This window comes from Antechinus flavipes, chromosome 2 (assembly GCF_016432865.1).
Source record: "Antechinus flavipes isolate AdamAnt ecotype Samford, QLD, Australia chromosome 2, AdamAnt_v2, whole genome shotgun sequence".
Lineage (NCBI taxonomy): Eukaryota > Metazoa > Chordata > Mammalia > Dasyuromorphia > Dasyuridae > Antechinus > Antechinus flavipes.
Genome location: NC_067399.1, coordinates 595,608,726 through 595,620,900, shown reverse-complemented (window position 1 = coordinate 595,620,900; position 12,175 = coordinate 595,608,726). Strand labels below are relative to the sequence as shown.

Below are 12,175 nucleotides of genomic sequence, written 5' to 3'. Positions count from 1 at the left end.
TTTGTTTTTGTTTTTGTTTTTGTATACCAGTGGGGTAAAGGTCAGGTAACCAGAGAAGAAAAGAAACTCAATACTTCATTAGCTGATAATTTTTTGGTCACAATAGTACCAAAAACAAACACCCCTGTTTATACTCTGGGCTTTTTATTAGTCTTGTTTATAAGTTGGAGTTTAAAGGGCTGGTCTGATGCGATTTGCTGTTGCAGGTTTATTGTCCCTTATAACCCTGCAAATTAAGAGATTACTGATAGGTAAGAGAAGTTATAGTAGTGGTGGTGGTGGTGGTGGAGAGAATATAATACCTTGGACCAAAAAGGCCCAGAAATACTGTCTTTGCTAGTTGTATGACTTTTGGTAAGCCACTAAACTTCCCTTTGTATGTGTACTCTTATATAAATGGAGTATGGTAATATCTTCTTTATTTTCCATCCAAGGCAGTCTTTAAGATCAGAGACAGTATCATGAGATCATGTTGAAAACTGCCACCAAGCTATACAAATACAAGCTTTATCTTGTTGACATCAAAGAGCTCTTTTAGTCATCCTCTAGTTAGCCTTCCTCCTTTTCACCATCATTCCTAAATTATAAGCTACCAAAGGGCAGAAATTGTTTTATCTTCCATCTATGTTCCCCCAATCTCAGCCTTAGGGACCAACACAGAAGAAAGTTTAAGGTAAATGTTTATTGAATTGAATTGAATCGGTCAGTTCCTAACATCCTAAATTTGAGCAGTGAAAACACTAATTCCCAGAGGAAGACCAAAAAAAAGCAGAGGTAAAGCTGGAAAAAACTTCAGGCCTAATCCAGCTTTTTTACTGTGCAGATAATCTTGATGTCCAGAGAAATAGTCTGCATTGGGCAATTAGTGGTAGAGCCAAAATAATCAACACTCAAATTGTCTGAATTCTAACCCATTCTTCTCTTTTCTTCTCTTCTCTTTCTCCTCTTCCTTCTCTCTCTGTGTCTCTCAATCTCTCTGTCTCTGTTTATGAATCTGTCTCTGTCTCTTATCTGTCTTTGTTTCTGTGTGTGTATCTCTCTGTGTGTGTCTCTCTCTCTTCTCTGTCTCTCTATCTCTGTCTCTGTCTGTGTGTCTCTGTCACAGACACACAGACACACAGACACCCCTGTAGGGATTCTAGCTCCACGAAGAAACCAAGGAGAAAATAAAATTTATTTAGCGAGTTGGCCATCTATGGAACTGTTTCAACAATTAAATAACTTTAGGGAATCAGAAATGGAGATACAAAAAGCAGTGGGACACAGAAGGGGACAGAATGACTCATTATTTTGTTCCTTCTTTGCATTGCCTCTGTGGCTACTTGGGTAATGAATTTCTGTGGGGGAGGGGGAGAAAGGCAGCATCTAATTGGCCAGTAAATGAGATCCCTGTAATATTAACATACATAAAATAAATTTTGAACAAATTTATATTATTATTATCTCTTTCAATTGCCAGCTCTTCCAAACCAGGAACATTCTTTTTATTTATTCTAGTGAGAATTTAGGGTGGAGAGAATATAGGAAGGAGTTCGAGATAGAAGAAGTAGTAGTTGATGGATTCTATTACAAGCAGAAAAGGTGATATAGTTAGAGGTTAAAACACAAAGTTGCTTCTTAATATGGCATAAGGGATTCCAACAACCTAGGTGCTGATAATAGCTTCCTCCACTACCTGCCTGTGTGAACTTAAACAAATCATGATCTCTCCTTTGTGCCTGGACTTCCTCATCAAGGAATTGGAGTAGCCTCAGAGCTCCCTTGTACCTCTGGTTTTTCCAGGAATCTGCCAGCACTCATACAAAGTGCCTAATTACTCATCATGAGCTCATCCCTCTCTTCCCTCGAAGGCTCTGGTGCCATATGTAATAAATAAGGGGTTTTATGCTTATTTTAGTATTTAGAAGCCTCTGCTTTTGATGGGGAATGGCCTGGCCCTTCCTAAGATTTAGCTTCTTGGAGGAAGATAGTGATCAAGATGGCCCACTGCAAATTTGTAAAAATTAAAATAATAATCACCTGGGTGACTACATTTACATTATTTTCACCAACCTATCTTATTTTTATATCTTTCCTTAGGCACAGAAGCTAAAATCCAATGCTTCAGGAAATCCACACCTCTGCCTGGCTGATGTAAGCACTCTATGAACCTGCATTTTGCTTTTACTAATCTGGGGGACTGGAGGTCTCCAGGGCTTCAGTTGGGGTAGAACGATGAAGAGTCTGTCTGCATTCATTCCCCACTCAAAGCAAGCCACCTGTCATGGCATCTTTTGAGGAGAAATGTTGCTCTGAGCTCACTACATAAAAAGCTGGGGCTGTCGGAGCCCTTTTGATGACAGTTTTGTCAATATAAAGATCCTTTCATGCAATGTCCTGGTAAATACCAAGTGATGCTTTTGAGTCTCAGTTACATGGAAACAACACATAAATACCTGATTATGCAGGTTACGGGGTAATTATAGTTGTGACTATTAAGCATAATATGTAAGGATGGGGAATTGTGGGATTTAGCAAGCCTGAACTTAAAGGATGACAGAGTGCTTGCTTTTGATAAGTAAATTGACAGCCACATAAATCATTCCCCACTTAGTACACGAAAATCAAACATGCATCATCAGATAAGTGATAATTGAATGCTTACCTCTTTACCTGATGAGTGTTGGAAGATCTTGCTCATTAAGGTGATTCCAGTGCCAGTTTGAGCTGCCAGATTGAGGGGCAAAGATTAGATTTATTTGAATTTGTGGCCGTTTGGGTTAGAGGTACACATGACACATGGGTGAGAAGACTAGGCTGCTATAACTAAGCCTCCAGCCTCTCATCAGAGGGGGAAACTAGCAAATGGACAGTGTTCTCTCCTGGCTTGTGCCTTGAAGTCTCTGCTAGCATCTATTTAAAAAAAAATTTGCTTGAATGTCATAAGAATGAATTCTTTTAGCTAAGGCTAATCTTAGGGTCCTGGGACTAATTTAAACAAGTACAAGAGTGTTGTGCTTAGAACCTACGAGGCCTAAGATTTTGCAATCCCCTGCTCTGCCATTACTTTGATGAGTGACCTTAAGAAAGTAATGGCAGTTTTCCCATTTTTTAAAAATGAGAAACATATTAGAGGAGGTCTAAAATCCTTTTTAATAGCAGTTTTTATTGTTAACTTCATCTACAACAACTTTTGTTGTTGAGAGAGAAGTCTTTTCTTCCCACCAAACCTCACCTGGAAAACTGAGGACTGAACTAGAATACTTATAGGTCCATAAACTTAAAATTAGGAAAGATCAAAGAGATTATCTAGTCTACTCTTATTTTTCTGATGAGGAAACTGATTCCTCAAGAGAATTTTACTTACACAAACTCACCTTGGTAATAAGTGGTGAAGCTAGTATTTGAACCCATGTCCTATGTTGCCAAATTTTGCTGAATCTTTAAACTTTTTGAATCTAAAAGCTCATATTAGCATTTTAGGAGATAAATGGGGCTTCTCCGACATCATACTCCTTTCCATCACCATTGATTTTCCTTACTCCACATTGGAGTGAAACCAGTAGGGTGAACTGGTAACCACAGAGCTCACACAAGACATAAATGAACAACAGTGATAGGGGGGAAAAAACCGTTTAAAGAAAAAGTCCAAGCCCAGCAGAGACTTGAAACTTTCTCTGAGTTGATACCTTTTCATCTAAATTGATTCTGAAGCAGTGCATTAATCAGAGAATCATTGGCTTAACAGACTCTATAATGGTGATAAAACAGACAACCAGTTTCATTGTTCCCCATATTTTGAATTTTGCTGCTAATTAACCTTGGTTTAGAAAAACCCAGGAACCACTTTGATTAGTAACAGGGTAATAAGGTAAAAACCAAGTTACATTTAAATGCACATTGGTAAAAAAAAGAAACCGCTTAGCAGATGACTGACTACAAAATATCCTCTTTTACAGCGGGATTTTGACAAAGACAGAGCTGGGGGCTCCAGCCAAATGGCCTCCGACTCAGTGGCTGCGCCTACAAGTGGGAGTCTAAGCAAATTGCTGATCCTGACCATCACTGCACTGAAGACCTTCTTGTCCATAAGTCTGGCAGAAACATTGTAGCCCTATTAACAAACAAACAAACAAAACAACCACATACGGACATGTACAAAAACAAAACAAAACAAAACAAAAAAAAAAAAAAACAAGCCGTTTCCTGTTCTTTGTTGTCTATCTGAATTCCAGTTTTAGGAGCTAAGTTGAAGCAGTCTGCTAAAAGAGTTTCATTCAACTGGAATTTTTTTTTTTCTTTTTAAAGAAAGCTTCTTGTGATATTTAGGGACCTTTGTGGAATACTTGATGCAGTGCACATTCCAAACCCAAAAGGCTTTTGAGCATGCTGTATTTTAAAGAGAAGACAGTGTGTAAATTTGGCTATGAAACAAACAGGCTTTTTATTGTTATTATTTTTTAAAATGGTTTTAACCCTGGCCTTTATTTGCAAAGAACTAAGTTTGTTTTCCTAATATCTTCCCTATTTCATTGAACAGCTTTGGTTTCAAATTAAGTGAACAACAGACTAACTGGGATGCCAGTTTTTTGGGTTTTTTTTTTTTTTTTTTTGTCACCGCATAAAGGTTCTCACCAAGAATGGATATGAAAACATTTCTTCTCATAGACTGCTACTGATGTTAAGCTTTCTAAATGTATTAGCATCTTCCTCCTTAATGTTTATGAACTCTTAAGTGGTTTCACATTCTCTCCTGCTAAAATATGATATGTCACATACAGATGTAATGTATGTTTCTCAGTTATGATGTCATAAAAAGTGGGGGGTGGGAGTTTGCAACTTGCTAACGGTATGTTAATCATTTAAATACACTCATCTAAGCCTTATATGGGTGAGAATTCCTTAACTAACAAGAGTCAGACATAATGGAAGCTTAACTCTAATAATCTTTACATTTATGAGATTATATATAGAAACAAATTTTACTAAATGGTTTCAAATGTTGGCTTTCTATATTTTGGACCTAATAATACTATCCCCATTTTTTACTGTTGGTTTAATACAAAATACATGGAGTTCATTTCCCTCTCATAGAACTGTTTTATCTGTCTATATTAGTAACACTATAAATATAACTCCTTAAAAGCAGAATTCTAGGAGCTTTATGCTTTTTCAGAAAGCTCTGCATCACATTATGGTAGACTGGAACAGGGGGGAAACAGAATCCTAAGGCTAATTAATCATTGACCATTTGCAGAAGTATATACTCATGTGAAGGAGGAAAATATTGGCCAGTTACAAAACAGTCTAGTTCTAATTGCTGCATTGCTAGTTCACATAATGTAATGGTTCTGGTTTTGCTTCCCTTAACAAGGACGGCCTTCATTGGATGAGGCAAAATCCTCTGCCCCATCCTTTAAGCATCTGCACAGTTCCTTTCCTGAGGGTTGTCTTTATTCTTCATGGTGACGGCTTAGTTACTCTTACGAGCAGTTATGTCTAAATGATCCACAGTAATCGAGTTTTATCGAGTTGCATCTCATCCCCCCACCCCTCCATGACAGACAATAACAGAGTTAAAGCAAAGGGTTCATTTTGTTGGCTTTAGGGTCTTCAAGTAAAACTCCCATTGTAATGTACTTGAGTCCATAGTGATTGTTCTGTCAGTACAGGACAAGGATAAAAATAGAGACCAACTACAGGGCTGCCTCAGTGTAAAGAAAAGCTGAGTTCTGTTGGCAAAACACTGGGTCTGTAGATCTCCACATTCTATTCCATAATTCTTAATTGAGATACAATTCTAAAATATGTTTTTGGGGCCTGGCTATTTTGGAGGCAAATTAGATCCAAGATATATATGTGAAGGGATGTTCACCCCTCTAGACAGAGTCAACTCAATAATAGCATTAGTCTTGGATTTAATGCTGATAAATTGAAGTTTTCTTTTGAATTCAGCAGCGAGGCTTGGGGGAAGAAATCCACATTTGGTGTGCACCATCCTAGCATTACATAGTCCTTCCTTCCCCCCCACCCCCAGGTGTTTGCTGTTATTTTCCTTCTGAGTGTCAATGGAATTGCTGAAAGGGAAAATATATGTGTGTGTGTGTGTGTGTGTATGTGTGTGTGTGTGTGTGTGTGTGTATGTGTGTGTGTAAAATGAGAAAGAAGAAATGTCTGCTGTACAATCAAGGTAAAGACACCTAGTCTTTTAAATATAATTGAGTTAGAAGCATATTCATACACAAATGCTTTTGAATACATATTTCTAATTGCAACATTCTTCAGTAACAAATAGTCTTAAGAAAAACTAGATAAACATGAAACCTATTACATCTGTCAAAACTTTCTTAAACATCCTACTTGGAATGAGCACATTAAATATGTTGAAATATCTGGAAGGCTAACAATTAGCAAATATCACTTAAAGAACATATTTTGCTTTAATTACGCTATCTCTATCTACTCTCTGCTAATTACATATGGGTCTGATGCAGTGTAGGCCACTATAAAACGCTATTGATTACTTCTGCTGTAAACAGCAGCTCTAATTAGCTTCAGATGACCAAAGAGGAAATGGTAGTTATCAGATCTAACAAGGGTCGCCTTCAGTAATAAGCTCATGGATATAAAACAGACATAAATTATATTTTGAAAAGCCTCATCTATCACCAACAAGAAAGTTCTTGTTTTTCTTCAAAGCCAAAAGCATATTCTAGTTTCCAAATCCTTAATTTGAAAATAAATTGCTTATTAAACAAGCAGGATGTGGGAATGGATTTTCAGTTGTCCAATCTTTTATTGAAGTTCTTATGGACTTAAGCCAGTTGAGATTAGAATGAATTCTTTCTAGATGAATTTGACATGAGTGATATCAGCTTAACACAGTAACCTTGTCAACACTGTCATTTGCACCAACTCTCGAATAAGCAAATGTAGTTCTTTTTGATTGATTGTGTCCATTGAATGTTGACCAGAAAAGGGCCTGGAAAATTCAAGTGTTCTCCCTCTTAGTTTTTAGCTTGCGTATTTTTTGGATTCACCAAATATGAATGTTAGCCATTGGAATGTGGGAAGTAGCAGTTGATTCAAAGACTTAGTACAGTGGAAGTAGATAGTATGAGGCTGATTTAAAACAGGAATTAATAAACATTTAGGACCTGTTCCAAAGTCAGGGAAGTCCCACTGATCTTTTTGGTTCAAAGAAAACAAGCAAGTCTGCTAAAAGAATTAGAAGCACAGTCCAATTTGAAGTTAACTTTATTTAACCAATTTTTAATGTCTTGATTATAGCACACAAAGGAAAAAAAAGTGCACAATGTACAGTGGGGATGCAAAATGCTATCATATGCCTATTTTACCATATCTGTTTTGTTCAAACCACTAATAGAAATCTAGGACAAGAATCACAGAGAATATTTTTGGTTAAGAGTAACAATTGTATCTCTATTACGTAGTTGTTTGACTGGGTGGTTTCTATTTTAAAAATATATTAAAATTTTCCTTTTGAAGTTAGCACAGAATATTAGATCCCTTGTCCAGGAGTTTGTAAATGACTGTGCAGTGCCCCTTTCAGAATTGTTACTTTTAATTTGGTCTATATTAAGACCAGTTCCTATCTTAAATGCACACAGAGTGGGTAGTCTCCGTTACATCCTAGGCCCCACATGTTACTTTCTGCTCTAAATCAGATATTTCTTTCTAAACCCTCCATCTGCTGAACATGGAAAAGTGGGAGAACTGAAACACTTGAATCAGTGTGTGAGTACTTGGGGGGAGGGGGAGAAGAGATGTAGGAACAGTGGGAGTTGATATAATTAGCAAAATCTTTTCTTAAATTCCAGCTTTAAATGGATTTCTGTTGTTGTTGATTATGAAAGAGTAGCCCCAGAAGAAAAGCTTTTAAAAAATAAGTTCTCATTCATGTTGACAGGCAAATACCACTTATTTGAATCAATGAACTACATGGCAGAAAGTACCACTTGACTAAAAAACATAGGCTTAAAAATTTCTTACCACCTAGTTTTTAGCCCCTTTGATAAATTTCTTTCTGAACATTCTCTGTCTTACTTCTGATAAAGTTAAGACCAAGAACCTATCTTCTAGATTCAAAGTATGAATAAATAATAATTAATTTGTCAAAAAAAAAAGAAGTGGTCAGAGCACCAGCAAAGGTAAATTGAAGTTACTCCAAGAACTCCAAGAGTTCTGTGGAAAAGCATAGCATTTACCAAGGAAAAAGGAACTTGTAAGACAGAGAAAGAGCATCAAGATGAAACCTTGGTTTGGTTGGCAGAGTCACTGGTTCAGGATTGAATATGTTACATGTGATGGTATTCCTCATTGATTAGCATTAACAACTTCTAATCAACAAAAGAGAGGGAGTTAGCTTCTTTGAAAAGTCCTTTTGAGAAAGATGTAAAGGAAAAACTGATAAACTTAGGGTTAGTTCTTGTTTCCAATCTTTTAAAATTAAACAAAAATCCATTCTTTTTGTAAAATTTTAGAAGCTCAATTTTTATTTTTTGTTTTCCTCCTCACTCCCAACATACTGTCCTCAAGTTGTAAGTGATAACTCTTACCTTTGCCTGCTTCATTCAGATTTTACTGGTGGATATAGGCAGCCTTACTCCTCAAATGCCAGGTATTTTAGACCAATTTGCCAGATTCTTCTCATGATTCTCCACTGCAGAATCCCTGAACTATGTGCTTATGCTTCAATCCAAATGGATTTGGCTCCACTCATGATCATTTTTCCATAAAACATCTAAACCATGGAATTGGCAGAAACTGCCTTGTTAATGGGATGCACACTATGGGATGCAAAATCAGTCAACTCCCCATGATGTTTCATCTTGAAAGATTTTCTTTGTTTCTTCTGAAATTGGTTATTGGCCTTTCTGGTCATTTACTTGATTTGCCTTCTTCCCCTTTCCATTTCCCCTATTGATTTAATTTAATTTCCTCCTCCCCACAGTTCTCCTCTTGTGTTAACTCTAAATTTACTCCTAATCAAACAAATACCAGAACCCTTTTTCATGCTTAGCCTTGGCTTTCCCAAAGCCTGTCTGCCATCTCTTTTCAGGAGTAAAACACATAAACTCAACAATCCATCTTTCCCATACATCATCCCAAGATAGGAAATTGGCTCTAAAATCCTAACTAGGCAAATCACATCAATGAACTGGTTCAAGATTGTTCTTAATCTGACTCCAATGGATGTCTGAAGGGAGGTAGCTCTTAACATTATCAAAAAAAGTGATGGAACACTCAGAGTCCTGAAATCTTCCAAAATGTGGTCCATACTACGGCACCTTGGGAAGAGAGCAAGCCGTAGCCATGTTTAATTCAGTAGACTGTAGGGAAGATGGAAACATCCTGATATTCATTCAAGGTCTTGGTCTCCGAAGGTCTCTAAGCTCATTTGACCAGCACAGCTGTGACTGGGGCTGCTCACTTCCAGCAGGTGCCAATAGCAGCATCCTGTCACGCTGCCATGTGGAATTCATTTTTGCCAAGGGCAGCTGCCAAGCCCAATAGCCAGCTTCAGTAGGAGCTTTCTCTGGTTTGACCTCTTTTCCTAACCCAGACAGATTCCTTTACTTCTTTTTTGCTGTTTGTCCAAGGTGGAAGATGATTGGCTTAGGCAATTTAGGGGAGAATTAATCAGATGATGTTCCTTCTTATGGGGTCAGACAGCATGCCTTTTCTCCAAATTCTCCTTTCTCTGTGACATTTCTCTTCACAAGACATTACTGGATCTTAGAAAAAAATCATTAAGGCATCCCTGCTCTCTCCGGCTTGCACTGAGCACCTATGTTGGGATTTTGAGTTCTTCCATCGGAGGTCCACAAATCCATAGAAGTATGAAACTCGGTGGGATGGGAGAAGTGGGTTGAAGATGGAGGAATGAGATCTGAGACCCTTGAAGTCAATCTAGCTTGACTTCCTTTGTATACCCCATACCTATGTTGGATAGTGCCAGCTTAAAAGTGCTTTCAGTTTCTGGCAGGGACTGAGTCCTGAAGACATAATGATCTGCAAAGCTTTTCATCTTTAACTCACCTGATTAAATTCAGAGCAGCCTGGAAAAAGAAGAAGGAGGACTTCATTCCCCCAAGACCTCCGGTGGGGATGGGCAGAGATAATATCCATAATTCAGGTGACTAGCTCTCCAGTTGGAAAGAGAAATTGAGCAAGCAGTCCTGCTTATAGCTTTGGAAGTCTGATTCCCTCCTGAACCTCATGACTGCTGAGTTACAGGGAAAGCTGCCCATGGGCAAAGAAGGGCAAATGTCTCTTTGCTGGCCTTTTGCATAGACATTAAATTCCCTTTATAATTACCTTATGAACTTACTTTTCAGAGCCTGAGTCTCTGAGAGAAAGTCCAACAAGCTTGCCAGCCACAACCAGTCACCTATTACAGGCAGACACAGAACAGGGGCAATCAAATTTGCCCTTAACCATGAACCTAAAGTGAAGGCAGCCACAACAGCCCTTGAATCACTCTCCTGAGCCATTGGGAAATACAAATTCTGCCAAGCCCAGAAGCCAATGGAGCTGCTGAAGCCATAAGGTAATAGGAAGTGATTTTATCAGAAACCACTTTTTTTCTCCGTTGTCCAGTGCAAGGCAGCATATAAGGGAAAACCTGAGAAAGTAAAATAAATTTTGATTAAAGTGGCAACAAACCCAGAGCTGTGAAATGATGCTGTTTGATGTGCAGGGACACAACTTGGACCTAGAATACTAAGAATTAAGTTTAAAAAGTGCTGACAGGGTAAATAGATAACCTAAATTTATAAGGGAGGTGGAAAGGTTACCGGCCTCTTGGAAATTACTGAGGGTTGTCAGTCAAGGGCTCTGGTCACTGCTCCAGCTCTTCACCTGGTGCTCACTTTCCCTTCAGTGGGTTGGCGTCTAACTCCGAGGCTTAGCAGTGCTCGCAGTAGGATGCTCCTCGAGCTGCAGCTGGTGGGAATGAGCACATGAGACTGGGTTATGGGAAACCTGCATTTCCTCCTTGGCTTGTAAAGTGTGCTTGGTCTGGAATTTGGCTTTCTCTTTCCCCCTGTTTCTCTGGAGGCATTTCTGAATGCAGGAAAGGAAACTGATAAAGGTGGACCGACTCCCAGACTGCTCTGCCTTGTTTGGCTGTGGTCTCACTCTAATCAGGCAGTTTTTTGGATACACTCTATTATGCTTTTTCCCCTCGGATATAAATGATTCAACTTAAGAGGGTTGAAGGAAAAGCTTTAGGAGAAACAGAGCCCAGGGTAGGGGGCAGGGTGGGATGAGAGGAGAGTTTCAATTTCTCAACTATTTAATCCTTTCCCTCCCCTCCTTCCCTATCTGCCAAAGACCTACTGGCACTACTTTTGCTTAATATGGGGTTTACAAAGTGGTGTGTGCATGATCCCTCAATACTGAAACAATTATCCCTATTTAATCCAGCTCATGTTGAGAAGTCATGTGAGGTATCAGGGACATTGTTTTTCTCCCTTCTCAAAAGATGTTTTTGGATCTCCTCTCTTTGGGGGTATGTCCGTGTTTCAGTTCTGTATGATACAAGTTGGCAAGAATTATGGTGCAGGAAGATAAGAAATTGCCACTGAGTTACGTTACGGTGGAATCCCCACGTGCTCCCACCTCCAGCAGAACTGGGGCATGGTTTGGAGGTGCTGTCTCCAATGTCCACAGTGATCAGGGCCTACAAACAGGGAGCTTATTCTTTGCTTTTGTTTCCGGTGTTTATTTTAGACCATCTACTGACCAGGGACCTCCATTTCTGGAGGACCCTCTATGCTTCCCTTGTTCTTGTGTGTATATTCTATCTATGCTGTACTAAGGAACACTGTACATTTCCCTGGGGTTGTTGTACTGTACGAAGTCGTCTCACAGCCATTTCACTAGGTACTTTATTACCAATACCCAAGGAAGAGGATTTAGTTTGGAAATAAGAACTATGGAAGTTGTGATGTTTGAATTTTCTGTTAGTATATTGCTCATGCACTACAATCTGTACATAGCACCTTTCCCCACCCCCAGAATATCCTAATAAACATTGTTTTCTTTTTTTAAAAAAAATTGCTGGAGTCTTTTTTCTGTCTATCTTCTTATGTTTTTTCTTCCTCATTTCCCTCACTCTCCATAAATGCCTATATTTATAACATTTGGGAGTTGGAAGGGTTTTTTAGAT

General features: G+C 38.6%; 1 protein-coding gene across 4 annotated transcripts in view; it reads left to right on the top strand.

Annotated features, from left to right (window-relative positions):
* Nucleotides 1-5,075, top strand: part of GFRA1 (GDNF family receptor alpha 1) — a 315,019-nt gene extending 309,944 nt beyond the window's left edge. For all 4 annotated transcript variants that reach the window (XM_051981500.1, XM_051981499.1, XM_051981498.1 and 1 more), the window contains 2 exons: nt 2,080-2,133; nt 3,939-5,075. In XM_051981500.1, the coding sequence (XP_051837460.1) occupies nt 2,080-2,133; nt 3,939-4,091 (207 nt within the window). In that variant the 3' untranslated portion in view covers nt 4,092-5,075. The remainder of the gene's footprint in view (nt 1-2,079; nt 2,134-3,938) is intronic.
* Nucleotides 5,076-12,175: the final 7,100 nt, after the last annotated feature.